This window comes from Rhinolophus hipposideros (genome assembly GCF_964194185.1).
Source record: "Rhinolophus hipposideros genome assembly, chromosome: 21".
Lineage (NCBI taxonomy): Eukaryota > Metazoa > Chordata > Mammalia > Chiroptera > Rhinolophidae > Rhinolophus > Rhinolophus hipposideros.
Window position 1 is genome coordinate 23,576,437 of NC_138067.1, and position 23,947 is coordinate 23,600,383.

The window sequence follows — 23,947 nt, forward strand, 5'->3', positions numbered from 1 at the left end:
ACCAACATTTAGGAAAAAACATTTATTTTTAACAAAATCATTTAACAACAGCAACAACTAAAAGCAACAACCAAAAGATCACATCGATGCAGTCAAGATAGAAGGACTCGAGGATTTCTTCAAAATTCTCACTCAATTAAAACTGCACCAGCATCAGAATCAGATTCCAATATGAAGGAGAAACCACACTTATCCACAAATATATGCTTACTTAACATTGTAAGCAAAGAAAATTGTTTCTACATAAAAATGTCAATACATCTCACTGTAATTTTGAATTAAGATATAGCCTTTATTTTGTTCTTTGAAATAAAGAGACTAATTAAAAAAAAACCTCTCCTCAATTTAAAGTTGATAAACATTTTTAGAAAACAAATATGTAGCAAATTCACTTTTGGAAAAAAATGAATTAATGTTTTAATTTTTTTGAAATCTTTCAATAGTTTGTCACAAATTACGCTTCCAAAATTATATTTTTTGCTCATCAAATTTTTGCCATTCTCTGTAAGGCCACAATTTTTTTACATTCTCTGTGAGGCCTCAGTATTGTTTGGTCTTTAAATCCTGGATAAAACACCTAGGAACGTGTTTCCATTTGCAGTATTTCCCTTTTAGGTGGAACTGCCACCAGACAGAGAGGCTTTCTGGGATGCATTCGGTCTCTGCAGTTGAACGGGCTCGCCGTAGACCTGGAGGAAAGAGCCAAGGTGACTCCTGGAGTGGAGCCAGGTTGTAGAGGTCATTGCAGCAGCTATGGAAAGTTGTGTCTCAATGGAGGGAAATGCAGAGAAAAGCCCCGTGGGTTCTTTTGTGACTGCACCTTCTCTGCATACACAGGGCCATTCTGCTCAAATGGTAAGTATGACATGGGGTACCCTAACAGGGAAACATATCTGATAAGAAAAAAAAGTCTGGGAGTTCTTGTCTGTATGGCAATTTGAAACAAAAATATTTCCATTTTTCTGTTTTTGTTTTTTTTCAACTTACTGATTTATGCTAATCACATTTCATTACTTAGGTATTTGTCTCAGTTTTTAAAAAGCTAGTGTCTAGTGATGATAAATCTTCTAATAGTTGCCTCTAGATGTCTTAAAGTGTTAGCTGCTCAATCTGCTTTTTTCCATCTAATGTTGATACTCTTCATATGGTTGTCAACAAACCTGTCCCTTGGGACAGTTCTCTCTTTTAAAATAATTAAAAGTATTATTATTGTTTTTTTATGAAGATAAGCAGCAATGCAAGGAAATTTAGGAAGCATTGTTGTTTTTTGTTTGTTTTTGACAAAGAAATATTTTTCCAGGAATATAAATAATGTTTCTATTAAATGTTTTTTCATAATTGAAAGGAATGCATTTAATAAAAATAGGAATATACAAATCAATGTATACATTTTAGTGTGACAGGCTGAGGTGCCAAGATAAAGCATTTTTTAACTAACTGCAGCGAAGTTTATCAGGGATGGTCACCTGCCAATATTTCGTGAAATAAAAAGAGATTGAAAATTCACAACAGAGAACACAAAGGCAGATGAACATCGTGAAGGAAAATGGCCTCATTTTAGTGCAAAACAGAAATGAGCAACTAGAAGGACAATGGAAAAGAAAAAATGTCACCAAATGCATAAAACATATAAGGACAACATGAAAGAAAAATAAGACCATGTTGAAAAATATCTATTAAATATTGATGTATGGCAAAACAGAGATCCTCAGGCATTTTGCCCTGTGATATTTGTGAAGTAAAATGGTGGAATATTTTTCAGCTTATCTTGTTCACTGAGCTACATCACGGAAGGAAAAATGAACTGAGTATAGTACTAAGTGTTCTGGACAGACTTCTCTGAATATACAAACTTTTATTATGCTTTCATAGTTTCTCATAGAGAACTGTCATCCAATTTAATTTCAATTGCTTTATTTAAGTTTCTGGGTTACTGAATCTTTTCTGGAAGGAGGCTAACAAAAATTGGCTCCAAATTGAAGCCACTCCCCAATTTGCAAAGAAGTCTTTTGGGATTATTTTATGGAAGTTGTGAAAAATGCACTCTTCAAGTCACCTACTTGTTCATAAGAAATAAGTTATAATTTAAAGTCAACCTGTAGTCATAAATCACACACTGCTGCTACCATCTTCAGAGACTTTTCACGTTTAAATGTAGGATGAAGACCATTTTGTCACAAGAAGATTTCTTCATTTTCTAAATCTAAACGATTTCTGGCTCATTTTGCTAAGTGCAATCAGGAATGTCATTCTGCATCCACGTATTACATTGACTATAAAAAGTATATGGTAGTAATACAAATAATAAAACAAATGAAAAAAAAGCTCCTAAAGTGGCAAGGGAATGGAGAATAGATTGCTTTATTACCAGTAAGCATCATCTACAACAAATATTCAACAACGGGCCCTTTGTAGTAATCAAGAGAAGCAGGGTTTAGGGATCCAAAACTAACTCTCTCGCCCACTGCCCTCTTCATTTTATACATATATATTTGGTATGTGCATGTGTGTATGTGCATGTGCACATGTATGTGTGAATTTGGGGTATTAATCTCATATAAATAACATACCATGCTTTTGTAAAATGTTTTAAAAGAGGCTGCATGGTTTCTTGTTTGGATCACTAGATGTAGCAGTCTTTTTATAGGGCATAGTAAATGTGAGAAAGTATTTAGGCATAAAGGAAAATTTCTACCTGTTGATCCTAGAAGGTAAGAGGATCCCTCAAATCTCCTCTCTTCCTACTATGGGAAGGCTAGTGTATTCTAGCTATAAAATAATAGATGGGACTTAAAATTTAAATACGAAAATGAGTGGTAAGGGAGATGAAAGTCAAGAAGCCTGATTTATGTCTAAACCCAGGAGAGCATTAAGCTTTCAATTATAACATTAACTAGTGAATTAATTACATGTAATTCTAACATAAAGCCACTTCAAGGACCGTCATGAAAGCTCTGTTAATTTGCTGTGTTATTTAATTCTAGTTTGAGAGTATTTGTTATATTTATATAATTCATTATTTTTAATTTTTTAAAAAATCAGCTAACATAACTGAAACAAGATCCTTGTACTTAATTTTTGTAAACACAAAATGTGTGTATCATTTCAGAGATTTCTGCATATTTTGGATCTGGCTCATCCGTGATTTACAATTTTCAAGAAAATTATTCGTTAAGTAAAAATTCCAGCTCCCACGCTGCTTCATTTCATGGTGATATGAAGCTGAGCAGAGAAATGATCAAATTGAGCTTCCGAACAACACGAACACCAAGCTTACTGCTTTATGTGAGCTCCTTTTATAAAGAATACCTTTCAGTTATCATTGCCAAAAATGGTGAGTGCTTTTTAGATGAGAGAGAGAAAATTGAGTTAGAGCATTAGATCAGTAATAATATGGATCATTCTAGTGTTCTTCTGTCTCAAACTACAAATGGGGAAAGAAGGCGTGCCTGCTTTTTGTATTCAATTTTGTTTTTTTCAGTACTATCCTATACATTTAATCTAAAAGGATTATTTAAAGTAATTAAGATGTGTTTATCTATCATTTTGATAATTTTTCATAACCATGTGAATTTTAATTTATTTATATAAAATATTTGTTATGTTTTTATTATTGCTAGACGCTCTTTACTATTCCATATGAATATCAGTATTGGTTTTGTGGTTCATGTTGAAATAAGATGCTTCTCTCTCCATAACAAATATTTTCTTTAAATGAAATTAGAGAACTTTTGAAGAAATTTTAACAAGCTAGTGTTATGTATAAGAAAATGTCCACAAAATAATCTGTTGATTCTAATTATAGGCAATAAAATAGTCACGGGAAATGCTGGTACATTGATGCAGGGTAATGGTGTGTGGAGTAGGACATGAGTATGCTATAGAAACCTTCCCACAGAAACCCACTAATTGCTATTTTTTCTCTTCCTTATAACCTGATTAAAGATAAAATTTTATCAATAAATTCTCTGCATGAGGAAAATAAACAAATGTACAAACATTTGAATATATCATTTCAATTAGATTTAATGTGGCCGAAGGGCACTGAACATCAAAATAAAAACTGTATTGTTTAATAAGTATATTTACCCTCACTGTAATCATTTTGAGCTTGAAGCTTACATTAGCTGTACATTAGGACATTTTCTTTGTTAAACTGGAAGATACTATGTGAAGTATATTAATTGACATTTTTGCAGGCAATTGAGCAGTATTAATTGTAATAGTAAGTTTGGCTTAAAATCATCCATTTTACCCTAATTTCATTCCAAAGTTTATGACCATGACTACTTGACAAAATATTTTTCATCTTTCGTAAAACTGCATTTGCTTATAATAATTTCACTAATCAAATGCATTTCAGAAGTGGTATATATATTTTTTAAAAGATGAGATTATAGAAACAATGTTATTTCAATATTCCACAATAGTTTGGCATTTTGTAATATACCAAGTCTTATTTTTTTTTAAATCAGATGCGAGTACAGAGATTTGTCTTTGCTTAATTGCATATTGACTTCTAGGGGAAAAAGATCAGGATTTTCAGGAAAGAGATGGTTTATTAGCAACATGCTTGGTCTTGATTTTTAAAATAATGCAATTTCACTAAGAAACTCGCTTCTAGGAATTATGATGACAGGGATACACCCCAAAAAACTGTTGTGAATATTGCTCCAGAAATCAGTAAAGAACCAAAAATGTACTCTGAGTTGTTATAAATAATTCTTAAATTACAATTTTCACTGAAAATATAATTTTTCCCTCCTACTTTAGGAAGTTTGCAGATCAGGTACAAGCTAAATCGATATCAAGAACCTGATGTTGTTACCTTTGATTTCAAAAACATGGCTGATGGCCAACTCCACCACATAATGATTAACAGAGAAGAAGAAGTGGTCTTTGTAGAGGTAATGTAGTAAATCCAAAGAAGCAATGGTTACAATTAGGACTCCGCACCAGGAAGGACCCACAGCGGAAATCTGATAATGAATAGAATAAACAAAGACAGTTTTTTTCACTGCTGCTAGTGCACAAATCAGAGCCAGACCCCCAAATGTGTTCGGACTTTTTTAAGGGATGAGATTCTGTCCAAGATATTATTAATATTTGATAATTAAAAAGGCAAACTTTCCTCATTTGTTTTACTTTCTTCAGGAGGGAAATGCTATCTTGTTTATTGTAGTGTACTACTTATAGGACTATTGCTACTCTAATGAAACCAGTTTACTTCAGATGGGTCTGAATGCAGCTATAATTCTGGCACAGAAATTAATTACTGCACGTATAAAAAATGACGAGAGTCACAGCAGAGAAAGTGAAATTATTCACTCTATCAGCTTTTTAAGAAAAGCACTAATGTTTCAGCCTTCTACATAGAAGAAAATTTCTTAGCTGAATGACTCAAGTAAAAATACCAAGCTAAGTAAAAGAATCAGGGTGAAAATAACTCATATCTTTATGTTGGCTTTACCAATTTTGTATTTCTTAAACAGTGGAGAAAAAAAGTGATTAAGGAGATAAAACGTAGGGTATATGGTACCTGAGGGTAGTATAGAAATAGTTTAGAATATAATATTCCCCTTTATAAATGGCTAACTCTTTAAAATTTGTTTTTCTAAATCTTTGGGGCCATACAAACAATTGCCTATTTTATCTTTTTTTTTTTTCCTTTGACTGCTATCCTCTTCTCAAAACAACGGCCTCCATTTGGATGTTTGCATCTCATGTAACAATTTTGTAGCTTGACGAGAATGCAAGAAGACAAGTGCACCTGACTTCAGGTACAGAATTCAGTGCAGTCAAGTCTCTTGTACTGGGCAGGATTTTAGGTAAGTACAAGAAATGATCTTTCCCCTGATCATGATGCATGAACAGGGAGCAGAAGAGTCATATTACACACACACACACACACACACACACACACACACACACACACATCCCACCTGCAAATTCATCATGCCAAAAGAAATCTCTTGCCTTATTTTAATTATGAAGTGAGTAATACTCAAGGCAGCATCTGTACTTTCTCAGAGCTTCATGGAATCGTGAGTAGGAACTTCTGTGTATTAACCAGGCATTCTCCTTTGCAATGCCACTTTGGTCTCTGCCATGACTTAGTCCAGCAAAATGAAATGTGATATTGCTCTCACACTTCAAAAATATCAAATAATAAAAGTAGAAATAATAGGTAACGTGAATGATTTTGTCCAAGATAGTACATGGAATTTTTTTTGACCTTTTCTGCTATGTGTTCCTTGATTCATCATTCCTTCCGTTCCCTGTACATCATCTCACAGTCTTGAGAATGTTTGATTAAACCCATGGTGAATGATCAAAAAATTGGCCCTTCAGAAGGTTAAGAGTTAAGTTTATAAATATTTATAGGCTTTCAAGTACAATGATGAGCACCAAAATTGTGTGCTGTTATTCTTCAAACCAACAGGAGAAATATCAGGAATTGCAGTGCTCTTCTAGGGTGCTATAATAGATATAAAAATATGTGCAAAGTGCTATTTAGATATGTGGAAGCTTAACTGAAATATTACAAGTGAGTTTCTTAGTGTAAATTACATACATTTTACTATAGTAATAAAAAATCAAATAAATATAACAAATCCACAGCTCAAGAGTTACTCAGTCTAGCAGGATCTGAGATGAAGCATTACATAAAAATGTAAAATACAAGATAGAAAATTCTAACACTTATGCATAGTGTTGATGAAAGTGTATTTTTGAATAAATAATATCTTCAAATTTAACACCGGAGTTATTGATGAAAATATTTTTTGTGAGTAGAAGTATGTTAAAGATATTATAAAACAATTGGGAAAATGATCTTCATTCTATGAGGAGGATTGCATTAATCAAACAGGAGAATAATAACATTCATTTTATAAATATTTGTTTCCATTTTTGTAAATAGGGGAAGTTAGTATGGAATTAAAGATGTTAGTGTTTTTATTCACTATAAAAACACTTTTATTCTCATGCTAAAAAATAAGAATAAAATCCAAATTCAGCAATGACCTTCTACGTGTTCTCCTAAAAGTGTAAACAAGAATTTCTTTGGCATGTGCATAAGGTGTAGATCTTGACCAAGGACCAATTCTACTTCCTTTGAATTCTGAGTTCAATTCAAAGGAGACTAATAATTTATGGTCAAACTTGGCATGGTATGTGACATTACAATAAAATGTTATGTAGACTATCATTATATTTTAATATAGCATATATTAATTGCTAAAATGGGAGTATTCATTTTCCAGAGAGTTGCTCAATCTTGAAGTCTCTTATGTTAGTCCAGGTCCTCCAAGAAGCAGTTGCCAAGGCAAAATTAACCATGTGAGGATTTTATTAAGAGAGAATAGGGAGGGTGCTGGTCAAGACCAGCAGACCCATCAGATGGTCATGCCAGTCTGCCTCCAAATGAAGGAGAAGGGGAGGGAAAGCTAGACAGAAGTATCCTAGACTTCTGTGCAGTCTGAGAAAGGTTGGGAAGTCTTTGGGGAACCCTTGAGTCAGTCAGCCATCAGAGGAGCCCCATGTTTCCCAAGCATAGGCCTGCCTTAGAGTCCCTGCTGCGATCAGCCAATGGCCAGGAGCAGCCCAAGGGAAGCATGACCTTGGTCCAAGTATGACAATGCTTTTCTGAGCCCAGCAGCTGGGGTCCTTGGCCAATTACTCTCCTCTAGTTAGAGGTCTACAAGACACGTTCTCATTGTCCCCATGCTTACCAAATATGGTTTTCATTTTTGCTCACTGATTTGCTAACACGTACTTTGTGGTTACCTGTTGTGTACACAGAAAATGCCAGTCAGCAAGGGATACACTGCATCTGCCTTCACGGAACTGATGGTTAGTGGGCATACAGATAATCGTAATACAAAATGTTCCTCAGTATCTAATTGAGTATAATACACCTTATGTCGCTTTTGATAAAATAATTCCCAATCACCCTCCAAACTGAAATAAATTAAAATTTTTGTACCATTTTATAATCTCTGAATAGTTATATTAAGGGTACAGAATATAAACATTGACCAGTTACTTTTTTGGATTTGAAATGTGCCTCCATTTTCAACCAAAGGTTTAAGAATATGACCATCCACTGCCATTTCAGATGAAGAGTATAAAGGAAATACTTTACACTCTCAACTTTCTCCAGAACTCATTTCTAAAATTTAGAAAGAACTATGGGGATAATTGGATTATGGCCACCGTTAATAACATTAGTTGCAGATATTGAGAAAGGAGGGTAAATTAAAAAAACAACAACAACAACAGCAAACTGTACGATGATGACATGGAAACCATCTCTAAGTTCCTATTACACTTAAAATATTTAAGGACTCACTAACTTTGGCCATAATAATGTATTAGTAGTTGGCAGCTCTGGTAGAAAGATCAAGGCATTAGCCAAGCAGCTCAGTTCAGATCCTCCTATCATGAGTAGAATACATTAAACTTGGTTTTCATATTTCTAATTCACTGTCAAATGAAGCTTTGGATTCTGTACCTGGGTACTTTTGTATGGTAGACTGGTTTTATGATTTGTTTCCAGTAGAAGCTGGAGGTTATTCTCACTCATTCTGAGTAGGAGCACTCATGTATTAGCGGTGATGGTCAATAGTGATCATTTCTCTCTTTGGAGGCCACAGAGCCAGGGAGTAGACTCAGATTACTGCCATGGAGGTTCAGGGCAGATGTAAGTAAAGTCTGTAGTCAGCAAGAAAAGGCCATCTACTCAGTCTCCACTGAAGGGCTTTACGAACAATCCCCAATGTGTCAGGAATCTTTTATGTAAACTTACTTCAGTGCCTAGAGGTAAGGAAACCTAAGGGCACTGTGATTTTGTAAATATATTGTGAAATGACTCTTAAGATAATGAACTGGTTATTTCAAAAGAAAGTTTTCATAGAGAAGTACAGTTTAGAGCAAGAAAACTACTTAAAATCATGTTTTTATTCATCTGATTGATTTTTGAATATTTTAACCATTAAAATATAGACTGTCTTCAATACATAGTGTAGCTACAGTCTTATAAGAAACTACTTAAAATCATGTTTTATATTAATCGAGTTGATTTTTTAATATCTTCACAATTAAACAGGTCATAGGCTGTCTTCAGCGCAGGTGTGATTTTATCCTTGTTTAGGTCATTTCCAGAGAGTTAGCTATACGTCTTATTCTGAACTGGCCAGATCTAGAAAATTAAATACCTTTTCTCCTCATCATGATGCATGAGAATAGATCAAAAGTGTCATGTCTGAAATTCAAAGAACACTCATGATACTGAGACTTAGTATCTAATTTTAATTATAGAGGAAATGATACGGTAGTCATTGGGATTTTGTCAGTTACATATAATTACATGTTGTGTTCCAGGTGGGATGGGCAAGTACACCTCTTTCACAATGACTTCACTCTCATCACTTTCATTTGACTGTCAAACATAATAAAACACAGAGCTCTACTTACACTTCAAAAAATACCAAGCAATAAAAGCACGAAATTCATAAATCCCAAATTATATATTTATCAGCGACCAAATCTAGAAACCTTCATACAATGATAAAACTAGAATAATTTCTAAAATAAAAAGGAGATAGCAATTGTTCTTCTTTAATTACTAACATGCTTTAAAATGTACCTGCACTTAGGATTAAGTAAAAAATAAAGCCACGATGGGGGACTTAACACTATTGTGTGAGTGAATTTGTTAAAGAACAGGCATTGATAGAAGAGAGAGAGACAGGAAGGAATTGGCAGAGGTGTGGATACAGGACCTTAGGGGTAGAGAGAGGGCACAGCCACAGCAAAGAGATCCTGGACAGGCCAGTCTAATGATCTGTAGAACTAGTCAGAATAAGAGTAGTGAAATTAAATTGTGCTAGTGTTGTCTGTTAATTGTAATAGAGTGTCAGAGATGGTTTCCATGTCTTCATAGTACAATTTGATATTGTCACCTAAAGATTACCCTCCTTGCTTGATATCTGCTAGTAATGCTTGTTGACGATGATTGGAATGAAAAAATTGTTCCTATAGTGTATCCTTATTTGTAGAAATTAGTACTGGAGGACAGAAAGAAAACAATTCCTTTCTTTCTGGTTCCCCTTCAGAAAAGGCAGACAGCCTGATGTCATTTCTTTGTCAAATACGTTGTTCAGAATATATTGTCAAGTACGTTGTTCAGAAATACCAATGCCAAAGTTAATGATTCTTCACTCAGCTCCTTTAAGAGAACTATTTATTTGAAAATAACATAAAAAGAGATCTCTCTAAGATATAATTAATCAAAAGAAATTTGAAGGTATAAAATTGTGTTGCCAATTTATTAAGCGATTATTGGGTTGCAATTCTACCACATGAAAAGAAAATCTCTGTTAAGACCATTACCTAATCTTGAAATTGCATACAACCTCTCATGGAAAATGTGCTCACATTTTGAATAATGATGTAATTTAACTTATTGTAAAATGACAGAAAAGTCACTGTTCAAAGGTAGAGTGTAGTTACAATTACTGTTTATTACTTTTTTATGTCAAGGAGGTAATGGCGCAAAAACATCGACAAAAAAAATTGGTGGTACATCATGGTGGTGGTGGTGGGAAGAACCAAGTTGCATCGGATCAACTTGGTTCCTTTTCCTCCATAACTAATAGGCTGTGTTACATTTTCTTTTTATACCCAAAGCTCATTGTAAAATTAAGTTATGAGTTCTGCTCATGGATTGTGTTTTATGTTAGAGTTTTCTAAAAGCCTGAAGATGGTTTTTACTCATTCTGAGCAGTAGCTTCGGTATATTTAGAGGCAATGGCCCTTAGGGCTCATTTATCTCTGCTGAGGCTGCAGAGCCAGGAAGTAACTCAGGTTTCTGCAGTGGAGATTCAAGCCAGATGTAAATAAAGTGTGCGGTCAAAGGGAAGAGGATGTCTACTTCATCTCCTCAGAAGAGCTGTAGGAACAAACTCCAGTCTGAGATATTTTACGTCAAACCTGCTGCAAAGCCAAGGGAAGCCATAAGAAAGTAAATTTTGTAAATGTCTTGTCACATGACACTTAAGATGAGACAGGTTAGGCTGAAAGCACAAGAGAAGTACAGGTTACCCCAAGATAGATATCTAACTATCAATAGCTTTTGTATTAGTCAGTTTTCAAGGTTATCTCTCAGAGCAGTAGGCTTGGTTGGCAAGTAAATACCTTTGTGAAACACTGCTCCTCTGTCCTCAGTGTTTGCTGCCTGCTTTGCCGTTTTACCTTTTCACTTTTTGTTCTTGTTGTAATTGCATATAATGGTAAAAATGCCTTCGGGGTTTTAGCCCTGCTTCTCCACTGCACCATTTTCAGGCAAGCCTTCTTTATCTTTTTCTCTATGGATTACAGATACTTTTAAAAGATGGCCTCTTTTCATGGGTATAACCAAACGACTTAGATTTGTTTTCTGAGTTTTATTTATTTTTGTTTCATATTGTCTTGTTTTTCAGTTTTTGGTTGGTGAAATTTTTTGTTTGTTTTTGTGTTCTATTGTTTTGCTTTTTGTGGGTTTTTTGCTTTTTGTTTTTGTTGTTGTGAGAACCACAAGAAATTTCATGAAGCACTCCTTTTAACTGTTCTTCCATTTACTTCATATCCTTTCCAGAAACAGGAATAGAAAAGCACTTCATACAAATTTTAATTCCTTGATACTCTATTTTTATTGTAGGTCTTTTGTTAAAAGGCTTCTTTCTTAACAAAATAGAAGTCCTTCCCTATTGGAAAACATAATTGAGGCTATTTTATTTTTAATAGGCAAAAATCTGAGTCAGTTAAAGGTTTTTGTAACCAGAAATATCCAAAACATGATTGTCTTATCAGGATTTGTGTAAACCAGGAGACAATTGTCTTCAATTCCTCCACCTTCCCTCTTCTAACCTTTATATGACTTGGCATTTCAGGAGTCAGGTAATAGGGAAAAAAATGTATTTTTGCTCATTGGCTTTATTAGCACAATTGTCAATGTGGATGATGCTATGTATTTCTAAGGCCAACTTTGCTTATGAACAATTTAATATAGCCATTAATTTTTTTGGACTCTGTTCTGGGGAGATGGCCTGTAGTTCCCCTTCACTTCTAATTCTAATTCCAACCCATTGGCTCCCCTGAAACAAGGAGTTGTTTGTCTAGCCCAGCAGGCCAGTGGGGGTGAGAAAGTTTTCTGGGACTCCATGCCTTCTGGCTGGGAAAGAGTCTGGGGGATGACCTAGAAGAGTCTCAAGGGAGAGAGCCTGAATTTTGCAGGTCCTCCCCACCTCACAATTGGAAATACTTGGCTTGCATAGAATTCTGGATCGCGTGGAGGAAAGGTCAGCATTGAAAACATTAGTGTGCCCATTTTTCCTTTTTGCCAAAAAGAGAATGACCTGAAAGTTGAAAATTTCCTGAATCCTGCTGAGGGCAACCTGAAATTTGGGCCAGTTCCTTTCTATCCCGAGGTTGGGTGGGTGCTTTGTCCTGCAGTTTCACTAACATAAATGGCTAACCTGTCTACCTTCTCTGGGTCTCAGCCACTTAAGGAAATTAATGCTGAGAATCAACCGGCTCATGAGAAAAACAACCCATACTTAAGAAGATTCAAGAGCTGTAAAATGGGAGAAAAACCAAAGCAATCAGAATCATTCCCTATCAAAATAAAGTTATTCAAGGAGACAGACGCCATTCTGAGTGAAATTAAACAAGAGCTTGAGGGAAATTCTAGTAAATCAACAAAAAGACCTTGAGGAACTAAGAATGATGATTTTTCCAGACTAAAAAATACAGCAGGAAAGAATGATCTTTGTTGATGGCTTGAATTCATCAAGTGAATTCAAATGAATGAAACACTTGACCCACACAAAAATAAGTCCTAAAAGATAGAAATCAGGAGAGAAAGTAAAATAGGTTAGAGAATATGCAGACTCAATGTGAGTAACCCGCAGCCCAGAAGGGTAAAAGGAAGAAGGTGAAACAATACTTATACGCACAATATATGAAATTTTCCAGGCTAAAGAAACACCTTGTGTCTGCAGATTAAAAGGCCCACCATGATCTATGCAGAATAGATGAAAGAAGAGGCACACCTAAGGACAATCTGATAAAATTTCCTAAATTACAACAAATCTTACAATTTTGAGAAAGGAGTAAAAGAGCCAGAAGCTGCTGGAGTAATACCTACAGACCACTAAGAGAATCAGGCTGTGAAAAGAGTAATCCTTAAAACAGATGCAAAAAAAGTCACCTCATTTATCAAGATAAAGTTCTGTTTCAGATGCATTCCATCACATTTTCTAATTTATTTCTTCATAGCCTTATCACTCTTAAAAATTTCCATTAGTTCCTTTTTCTAGGTTTATTGTCTGTCTTCTCTACTAGAATGCAAGATGCTTGAATTGCAAGGAATTCATTTCCTGTGTCTTTAGCTCTTAAAACAATTAAGTATTAACTGACTGTCCATTTTAAGGCATAGCGTTTAAGGTTATTATACAATAATTTATAATAGATAAAATATTTTCAACTTGAAGGTGTAGTTTTTAAAAGTTGCTACACAACGGGTTTTTACCAGAGAAATGAATCTTATCTATTTACATTTTTTTTTTTTTTTGGTTTAAAAGGTAAGATTTTTTTAAAGGTCTGTAGAAATTTTATTTAAGATTTTAACCTTGTAGAAGAAATGTCAAAAGCACTGTCTTGATTATGTTGCTATTGAAGTATAGTATTTCCTTTTCATTTCTTATTAAAGGAAAACAAAACGAAACACAACAAAACTCCAAGGCAAGAATGCTGTCTTTCTAAAAATATTTTTTTTGTTTTTAAATTAATTTTATTGGGGTGACAATGGTTAGTCAAATTACATAAGTTTCAAGTGTACATGTCTATAATACGTCATCTAGCTATCACATTGTGTGCTCACCACCCAGAGTCAGTTCTCCTTCCATCGACATATATTTGATCCCTTTTATGCATGGATGTACATTCAGTTCAAATAAGTGACTGCTATGTGGTGGGACTAAGTTAGTTCTTTGGTTTGTACACATTAATGAGACATTTCTTACGGAACAATGCAGTGCTGGGTGTTGAGGGCCACCCATATTTTCAAGGAGCTCGCAGTCTAATACGTGAGCAGCAGAGTGATACTCTCTCAGTGCTGTCTGTGTGCCGAGGCAGGGTAGTCTGATGATAAGAACCTGGCCTCCAGAGTTAGAACGCATGGGCCTCAATTCCATATCCCCACCCCTACAGGAGGTCATCCCTCTAATGTTCAGATTTCTTTTCATAGAGACTGTTGCTCATGATACTAAACATTTCATCAGCATTTTCAGTATTAGGTATAAAATGTAAATGAAAATAGAGGAAAAGGAAGTGACCTTGTTATAACAAGACAGGTTCAATCCGACCGGAGTTGCCCAGAATTACTTCAAGAATAGCTGCCCTCGAGCCAAAATAAATAAGTAAATAATAGTAAACTAAACTAAAATAAAAGGCACTGCAGGAGATATGAGCCGAGTAAAGGAAAGACTCTGTCAATCAGAAAGTGATTCATAAATAAAAGATGTTTGTGATTTGAAGTCCAACAGGCCTGGAGCCTAGTACATAATGAACACCAGCAACTGTGTAACCTGAGGCAAATCACTAAAATTCTAAACCTCGATGTCTTGTCTATATGACTAGAGTGAGATAACTCATGGCTATGGTAAAGTTTAAACACAAACATGCAAATCCCTTAGAACAGTGCCTAGCACATAATAAGCACTCAATAAATACTTAATATCTATTGTATTATTTTTTTAAAAGAGAGACCAAAATGCAAATGTCATCCGTGTCTTCACGTGCGCTATGCAGGGGAGAGTAGCCATGCTGTTTTATTTTGGGTGGATGGATGCGCTGGAGTCTGATAACCTTTGAGCTTTAAAACTCGATGATTAATTCCCCTTATTATATTTCATGCTCTCCAAGCATAAAATATAAATATATTCTTCACTGCAAAATTATGAATGAATATTCTGGCATGCCAGCCAATTTATGTTCCACAATAGTCCCATATTAAGTAAACTCTCATTAAATTGGGGGTAGTATATATCTGTCTATAGGGGGCACACAGATATTTCTGTCTGAGTGGTAGGCAGACAGTGAAACAGGGAGAACAGGTAGTGAGGTATAAGTTTTCACTGCTGTTCATGAGTAATTAGGGAGAATCCCTAAAAAATTAGGGGTATAACCTCTACTATGTGATAATATCATCATAAACCCTCATCAGTTTGCAACCTGACCCATTCTTAGGGAGAATTTAATCATTTCAAGAGAGTTTGTCATAGCATATTTAATTAGCCATTTGCCCCCCATTAGTTGGAAAGTCTTACCAGTTGTTGTGGAAAGACTTACTGGTTCTGACTCTTTTAATAAAGACAAAATAAGAAGAAATTTAGTCGCTGTACATACATATATATATATATATATATATATATATATATATATATATATATATATATATATAGTCATTGCATTCTTAGACCCAGAATGTTTCATCTCTGTCATTCCCGTTTGCACTTGCACTGCTAACATTATGGTGTTTCTTTGGATTTACAGAGCCCAGTGGTATTGACCAGGAGACAGCGCTGGCTGGTGCCCAGGGCTTCCTGGGCTGTCTCTCAGCAGTGCAGCTCAGCCACGTGGCCCCTCTGAAGGCCGCCCTGCACCCCAGCCGCCCAGCCCTCATCACTGTCTTGGGACATGTGACAGAGTCCAGCTGTGTGTCCCAGGCTGGCACTGATGCCACATCAGGGGAAAGGACACACTCCTTTGCAGGTAACATATGGGTCTTCTTTACCCAATCACAAACAGCTTGGCCATTGGATTTAAAATCTTCTGATGTTGCCATTAATGCTCCATACTTGAAATGGTTTCTTAAAATGGATTTTGTATAACTGTCAGTTCTCCTGTCCGTTTCTTTTCCAGATTCTCACTCTCTTATGCGTGTGGGCCATTGCAGTTGACATTGCTTAAGTTTAAAATGACAGAGATCCCCCATTGACCTACAAAATTCTGTTCTGGTTTAAAATATTTATGAAGTTTTAGAAAATTTCTCCTTCTTACTTGCCTATATCACCCACCCTCCTTTCTTTGTCTTTGTCCTTTAATTGCAGATCATTCTGGAACAAGAGATGACAGAGAACCCCGAGCTAATGCAATCAAAAATGACTCAGCAGTAATTGGAGGTAATAGAAAGCATGAATGAGCTCTTCTTTGGTACTTATTATCATAACTAGTAATGATTAACATTTAGCATTAAAGAAATTATGTAGAATTTATAGATATCCTAAGAATCCATATCTATCCAAAGAATCTATAGATATCCTAAGTATTAGGACTGAATCCTGAGATAATTGGGGGTGGTTTATTATTTGTACTGGATTGTCGTATCGTCTTCCTGAATTCCCAGCTTCCTTGGAGATTTTCAGTATAAATAATTGATAATTTCACTGAAGCATCACCCTTAAAGAATAGTTGCTAAACTGTATAATAATGAATTGAAAATGGCTATCTACATTCCCTAGATAATTCTGAGTATATTTCAGGAAGTATCATTTTTGATGGATTCTTGGACATATCACTGTTTCTGCAGGGGTTTATGTAAAAAGTAGAAAAAACCCTGAGATTAACTTTAGAAGTATATATTTTGTTGCCTTAATACTTAATAAAACAGAATTTTTCATGGTTTAAATGCTCGCATCAATGAAGATTATACTTTTAGTTGCATTTTTATCAAATGTTAGGTTAATGAGATAAAAGTCATTCATAGTTATTTTACATTACAGAATTAACAAAAAATTTTTAAAAGTATATCTTCCTGGCAATGAAACAGCACATTCTCAGAGATATAATTTATTCAAAACCAACCCTCCAAATAAACGCCTTTTCTTTCAGATTAATGGTTTTAAGGATGTTATTAATCAAATTATTGAAATGTTAAGTGGTTCACCTTTTCTCCACACTCTGCACATGATATGGACATAAAAAATAAACAATTATTTTATTACATTGCAAGATAATGTGTTTACTCACATACTTGGGCAACTTATGTGGGCTTTATGCCTGATTCAGTTGGTTTTATTTTTCATAGCCTTACTCATCTAGACATGAACGTCCTTCAAGTAGTTAGGATTTTATTTAGACAGAGTACAGTTCTGGTCAAATCCTTGTGGGGCTATTAACATCCCCACTGAGGATATTAACATCCCCACTGCTATTTCAGTTGCTTTTCTTTTTATCAAATTAGTGGTGTATAAATTAAAAATACCTAAAATAGGATCCCCAATTATTAATACAGCAAGCAAAAAACAAAAACCCTGCTAGAAGAGAAGGTTACAACTACATGTCTAAAAGAAATACATTAATATATTATTAATACATTAGATGGTAAAAAGTCACTTAAAGCTGTAGCATTTCAAATCAGCTCAACATTTTAAACCAGGGTTCCTAGTGAAACAAATTGTCTCAGTCTCACAATGGTGCTTTCTATACATTTACCTTGTATAGATATATATAGGGAAATAGAGATAGAGATAGAGATAGATATAAATAGAGAGTGATTATATAATCATAGGCAAGATTTACAGAGTAATGGAGAGGTGTGTTGATAAGTCATTCTGTGTTATTTTGAAATGAAAACAAATTATAGGTGAAATTTTTACTTGATTCAAATGCATAGATCAGAGGAAGACAATGTGGAAAGTTTGCAGCCCAGGGACTCACCAGGGTCTACCGATCTGGTGTCTGCTTTTGATTATTTCAGGGACTGAGTTTCAGAAGCAGAGCAGCTGGTCATGGCCATCGAAGCTCAGAAGGCCTTGTCTGGGACCATGTGCAATTTATCTGCTAAATCACAGAATATCATCCTCTAGTGTATTTCCCCGTCTGGTAGCATGGTGGTAGAATTCTTCAACCGTTGTCCAGTTACTCAAAAATTCCACCCACTGTGTAACAATAATTAACCCATTGAAGGATTTTCCAAATTGGATAATTCCCCAATGTTCTCCATTTTAGACAATCTTTTCTTTAGTTACAAAACACTGAATAATGTAAGATGGGAAGTTGATTTAATAAGACATTTAAAAGCTGGTGACCCAGACACTGCTGAGGGTTTCTGGCCAGGCTGCACGGATGTCAGATTTACACAGAGAAAAAGCTACATAATTTCCTCATAAAAACACATTCACACAGAGTTTCAAATGGCAATGTCATAGAATGCAGTAGTTGGCTATATTTTATTTAAAATATCTTTTGTTGTTTTGTTTTGTTTTGTTTTGTTTTGTTTGTGTAACAGGTTAGATCAAGATTTTTCTTGGACATGACAAGTCCTGATATAACATCTTCTCCAAATTAAAGGATATAAATCACATACATGGAGCAAACTACTTCCAGAGACCATCCATGATTTTGACTGTCTGGATGTCCTCTCTGGGCCCATGTGATGTTTATTTTATAGTTGCAGTCGCCTGCTCTGTAGAATGTCTTCACCAGTTTTTCACCTTTAAACAAGGAGCCTACAACCAGACAATAGAAATATTTATAACAATTCCTCTGATTACTTTTCTAAGATAAGAGGCAAAGTATAACAACACATGGATATTCTGATTAGAATTATTATTTATTAACCTGGCTAATAATAACAAAAAAGTAACCACACCTATTAGTAAATTCTTCAGATTCGAAGTGCAGATTTTTGTCACCACACTTGTATTAGATTTATCAGCAAGGAATTGCTATCCTTCTCAGATAATGCTGACCTAGCCAAAAATCGGCTTAGCTGTTGGCAATATTGTGATTAGTGATAGTGAATTTGCCCCTGAAATCGTGTGCTCAGGAATCCACTGTGACTGATGAGACCTTTCCTGGATTTGGCTTGGTTGGACTCCATTAGAGTTGTTTACACCTAATTTAAGCTAAAACAAAGAGTCCTACTTTTAAATAGGAGGGCCCATCTACACTGCCATTTTGATTATGCCTACTTTTGTCTAAAAACACTACATTAGTTAATAACTCCACGGATCTCATCAGAAACGTCTAAGTATGAGGACACTCTCCAACTCTTGGTGACACACAATAGTTTTCCAAATTCTATTTTTCATGTGAAAGCTTGACTTTATCACTGGCAACAACATATATTGTCTGTCATTCATGAAGCGACAGACTTCATTCTAAAATGAAACTTCATTCATTTTGGAGAAAATATCTGCCAAATATCCAAGTCAAAGCAACCATAGTTTGTCTATCAGTTGCTCTTTCAAATTCAAACAGTGCTACGTGAAGCAAAAAGCAATCAGTTCAGCTCACACAACTCAGATGTTCACACACGCACATTTCCTAGAGACAGCCGTCATATTTCAGGATGGGACAGAAGGACTTTATGTATACTATCCATTCGATCACCCAAAGTGTTAAAAAGACTTGTAGTCAAAGGTCAAGATTTAATAAAATGAGTAGTTTTCAGATCTTCAGCAGGGACACTCTTAAATGAATGTGGCTTTTGATTGTTTATTTTTTTTCCCTGAGATGGCTTGGCAGTGCAAGCCTTCTACTCTATCGTTTCAGCCACCGATCTTAGGTTTGGTGGTCTTGCCTTAATTCACGCGAAGGACCCAGAAAACTTCCTCAACCTTGTTTTGCGGTATTCATGGATATATCAATTCAGTGAAAAAGCCATTTTAGTATTACTATGAAAATAGTTTTGATGCTATGGAACCTCTCACAGGGATTCATAGATCACACTTTTGAGACTACTGACCTCATGTAATGCCAGGGTTGATAACCACTGGCACAGCTAACAATTGTAGTATTTAAATCTTTCATTGACAACCAGATGTTTCATATGCGTCATATAAAAATAATCTAAATATATCTATATATCAGTATCAATGTTCATTATTCAGGATTATTCACATGCAGAACCTATTCCTGCTATTCAGCCTAGGACAAATGATTTGAAAATAAACTTCATTCTAATGTTTACATATTTAAGTACAAAAGCACGTTTAATTATTTTATGGTGTTACTACTACTCTATAATTTCAAAATAATTAAAACTTGTCCTAGTATTAGTATGAAGTGACCACGTGGTCATAGAGACCATCTTTGTTATTAAATATAAATGCACTCCATAAATCCAATATACTATGCTTTCAGAATAACTGGAGGCGAACCAACAAGGTAAATAGAACTCAAAAGTAAACTCAATATATTATGATACCACCTGATCAAGAAATAACCTAAAGTTTTGATATTTCCAATTTATATATACTAGACGCGTGATTTGTGTAGCAAGTGATTTTACTATGACTTATTAAACAATGACGTCAACACCGTTTCTGTTCAGATGAAAATTCTGACTTGGTATTTCTTTTCTCTTCTCTCACTAGGTTTGATAGCTGTTGTGGTCTTTATCTTGCTGTGTATCACTGCCATAGCTGTCCGCATTTATCAGCAGAAAAGGTTATACAAAAGAAATGAGGCAAAAAGGTCAGAAAATGTAGACAGTGCTGAGGCTGTTTTGAAAAGTGAGCTTAATATACAAAATGCAGTCAGTGAAAATCAGAAAGAATACTTCTTCTGATTGGTAGCTGTGGCTTAACTTACAATTACGACAGTGTGTTTTAATAGTGAGGGGCTGTCAATGGACAGGAAAAAAAAAGATGTTTTTACATTTGAATGTACCGGCAATGGATTTGCAGAACTGCCATCTTGTCATAGCCAGCAGTGAGGCGGTTCCAGGAAGCCTCATCCAGTGACACATTTCCCATGGCAGTCATTCCTTATAACAAGGAATTAAACATTGCTGTTAATTTCCAATGGTTCTGATATGATCTCACGCAGAAGTTTAACTCACATGATGACTGTGGTTTTTAAAACTGTAGCCCCGCTCTCTCAGCATAAGATTTGTTAGAGGTAAATATCAAAATTGGACTATAATGACCTTGCTTTATTTGAGAACATATGCTGTGTTTGCTTTAGTGTTCCCATGGTGTTATTCATAGACCTGGAAATGCTTCTAAGATCCTATTTGGCTGGTGTTTGCATCTTCCGTGGCCAAAAGCATTTAAACAAACCCCTTTGCCTTTCTCTGTATTACATTCAATACAATTTATCAATAGTCTTGAAAGATGTTTTGTTGTCATTGGTTTGTTTGTATTGCTCTTTTTCTATTTGACTGTTCTTAATGATTTTTAATGTGTTAGGTTTTTGAGTGTCAGAATTCAGCTGTGAACATAGAATTCACATGTAACAAGACTCAGAAAGTGTGTTGGTTGTCAGTGTGTGATGTCTGGCCTTTTAAAATTTTTTCTATTTAATTTGCTATCATCATTTGGTAGTGGCAGTACTTAAGACCCTGGCTAATGCCACTTTCCTAAGGATTGTGAAATGTTTGCAACTAAACTTGTTGATATGACAACACTTAACTCTGCAGAAACTTATTTTTATTTACAACTGCAATATCTCAAATGAAATATACTTCCGAGAATATTTTCCCCAAATGTTATGTCTGTTTTCTTTATAGATTTATACTTCTGTTTTCCTAAAGTTTATCACCAACTTTCCTTTGATCTCCCTTGACTATATTCCATGGTCTTATGTATTAGAAAAAAAAAAAACAGAGACACTTTAAAGTGCAGCATTCCATTCCCCATTCTAAAATATGTATCCCGTCAGGTATACATTTTGCTGTGCACTGACCTCCAGGACAGACGTTTTGAAATATAAACAGCAACGATGCCCCTTTTTACAAAACCACTAGAGTGATTAAAGGATGCTCATTCTAAACGGTGATGACATACTGTGTTTCCCCGAAAATAAGACCTAGCCGGACCATCAGCTCTACTGCATCTTTTGGAGCAAAAATTAATATAAGACCCAGTCTTATATTACAGTATATAAGACCGGGTCTTATATAATATATATAATAAAAGATATTACATAAGACCCAGTCTCATATTATAGTAAAATAAGACCGGGTCTTATATTATTTTTTGCTCCTAAAGATGCATTAGAGCTGATTGTCCGGCTAGGTCTTATTTTCAGGGAAACACGGTATTATATAACATATACTAAATGTGTATTTCTAGTCATTTCCCATTTACAATGATGGGGTACACTTATAACAATGGGGTACATTTAATAGAAAATACCAAAAGTCAATATAACCAACTAATTAGTACATTCTATTTAGATGATGTATACATTCCAGGAGATTAAAGAATTATCAATAACCTTATGAAACCGACACAATAATTAATTTTGTAGTTATGTAAACAAGATGTTTGCATGTAGCTATCTTTGAATTCCACATGCCAATTATGTAATAAAGGCACTCTGCTATTTATACTCACACTTTTCAGGTGCTTGCCAAGGAAAATTGGATTCCTTAGTTTTCCATACCTGAATAATTTGGAAATATGTGAATTAAGCATCTTATTTTACTTCTTAACTCTTCTTATAAAACCTGTCTGTCTTTTTGCATAGCACTGTGTCCATTTGGATGTGTCTGTAAATGCCTGACTAAATCTTAAGGATATGAATTAACAGCAGCTTATGAAAGACTTATGTTGACAAATGGCATACGTTTCTGTTTTGTTTTTTAATTGGAAGGCTCATGTGGTGTCTAGCAAAGGACTGCACACAGAAATGGTAGTTTTTATTTGATACAAAACGGAATGCAAACATCATAACAGCCCTGAATCTTTTACAAGTCTTCATGTTATACAGGAGCAGCATTCACCTGGTTGGGAGCAGGATAGAGACAGGTTTGTAGACAGTGAAGCCTCACAGCACACTGTGGTCTGCACTGCTGGAAACGGCAACATTATGGCAGCAAAATGCATTGATACGTCACATGCCAGGATTTTCATTTCCTATTTTGTAACCCTTCCCTTCTTTTTCTCTTAATAAAATGCAGTTTTGAATTTAAATGCACAATATATTTTAAGAGACATTGTATAAAAGTTTAAAATGAGGCAATTATACTGGATTTTTTTTTTCTCAAAACAGTAAAAATATGTGTAGATGTATGCGTTATTTCCTGGTATGTGTGGTTTTTAAACCTTTTGGTACCTCCTGTGATTATTATGAATTGTTAACAAAAAGCTGCATTTATAATATATATTTTTTCTTTTAAGTGGACTTAAAAATGAAAGAAAAAGTAGAAAAGTGTTTACTAACTGTAACGAGTAAAGAAAGTTAAACTAGATTTTAAGTTTTGCCAGAGAACAATGATTTGACTGTTGGCAGTTGTTTGTTTATTATGTATTTCAATTGAGTGATACCCTTTTGCTTCTGTAGAGAGTGTGGCCAATGAGCATTGTACAGATACACAGGGTTACATGGAAAAATGCACCCTTCTGTAATACAAAAGTTAGAAAAAAGTCTTTATTTGTGATTTCAAATGAAAACTATATATAATTAACATTCTCGTTTTGAGAAGACTTACATTTTCTAAATCTCATTAAATTAAAATGTGCAATACACAAATAGAGTGGAGTTAGTGTGGCATATGAAGTGGGGGTCATCCGTGGGAAAAGACATCTTAATTAAACCATGCCACTGAAATGGCCCTTGTCCACTCTAGGAAATAGCTCCATTTTCTTTTTTAATCCTTTCCCAAGTGTTGCTCTTTAAAGCACATTTAATAAATTCTTTAGATGGTAAGTTAAAGACAGCAGGAAGGAGAATCAATCAGACAACCGACCAAACAGAATTCAGTCATTTAAAATGATCTTTCGTTAGATGGTATTGTCCTTCATCTGTATCAGAAACTTGGAACAGAGTCCATCATGCAACTGGAGAACACCGATGTATTATTTAGTGTGGATAACTCAGATTTACAGATAAAATGTCCAAGACGCAGATATATGAGGTGATGCTCCCAAGGGGACATGTAGCAGCAAGT

The 23,947-nt window shown here is 34.8% G+C and overlaps 1 protein-coding gene across 2 annotated transcripts in view; it reads left to right on the forward strand.

The window, feature by feature from the left end:
* The window catches only part of CNTNAP4 (contactin associated protein family member 4), a 229,537-nt gene extending 207,893 nt beyond the window's left edge, over positions 1 to 21,644 (forward strand). For both annotated transcript variants that reach the window (XM_081031056.1, XM_081031057.1), the window contains 7 exons: positions 616 to 855; positions 3,110 to 3,334; positions 4,774 to 4,907; positions 5,741 to 5,828; positions 15,598 to 15,816; positions 16,155 to 16,226; positions 20,427 to 21,644. In XM_081031056.1, coding sequence (XP_080887182.1) covers positions 616 to 855; positions 3,110 to 3,334; positions 4,774 to 4,907; positions 5,741 to 5,828; positions 15,598 to 15,816; positions 16,155 to 16,226; positions 20,427 to 20,620 — 1,172 coding nt within the window. In that variant the 3' untranslated portion in view covers positions 20,621 to 21,644. The remainder of the gene's footprint in view (positions 1 to 615; positions 856 to 3,109; positions 3,335 to 4,773; positions 4,908 to 5,740; positions 5,829 to 15,597; positions 15,817 to 16,154; positions 16,227 to 20,426) is intronic.
* The last annotated feature ends 2,303 nt before the right edge of the window (positions 21,645 to 23,947 follow it).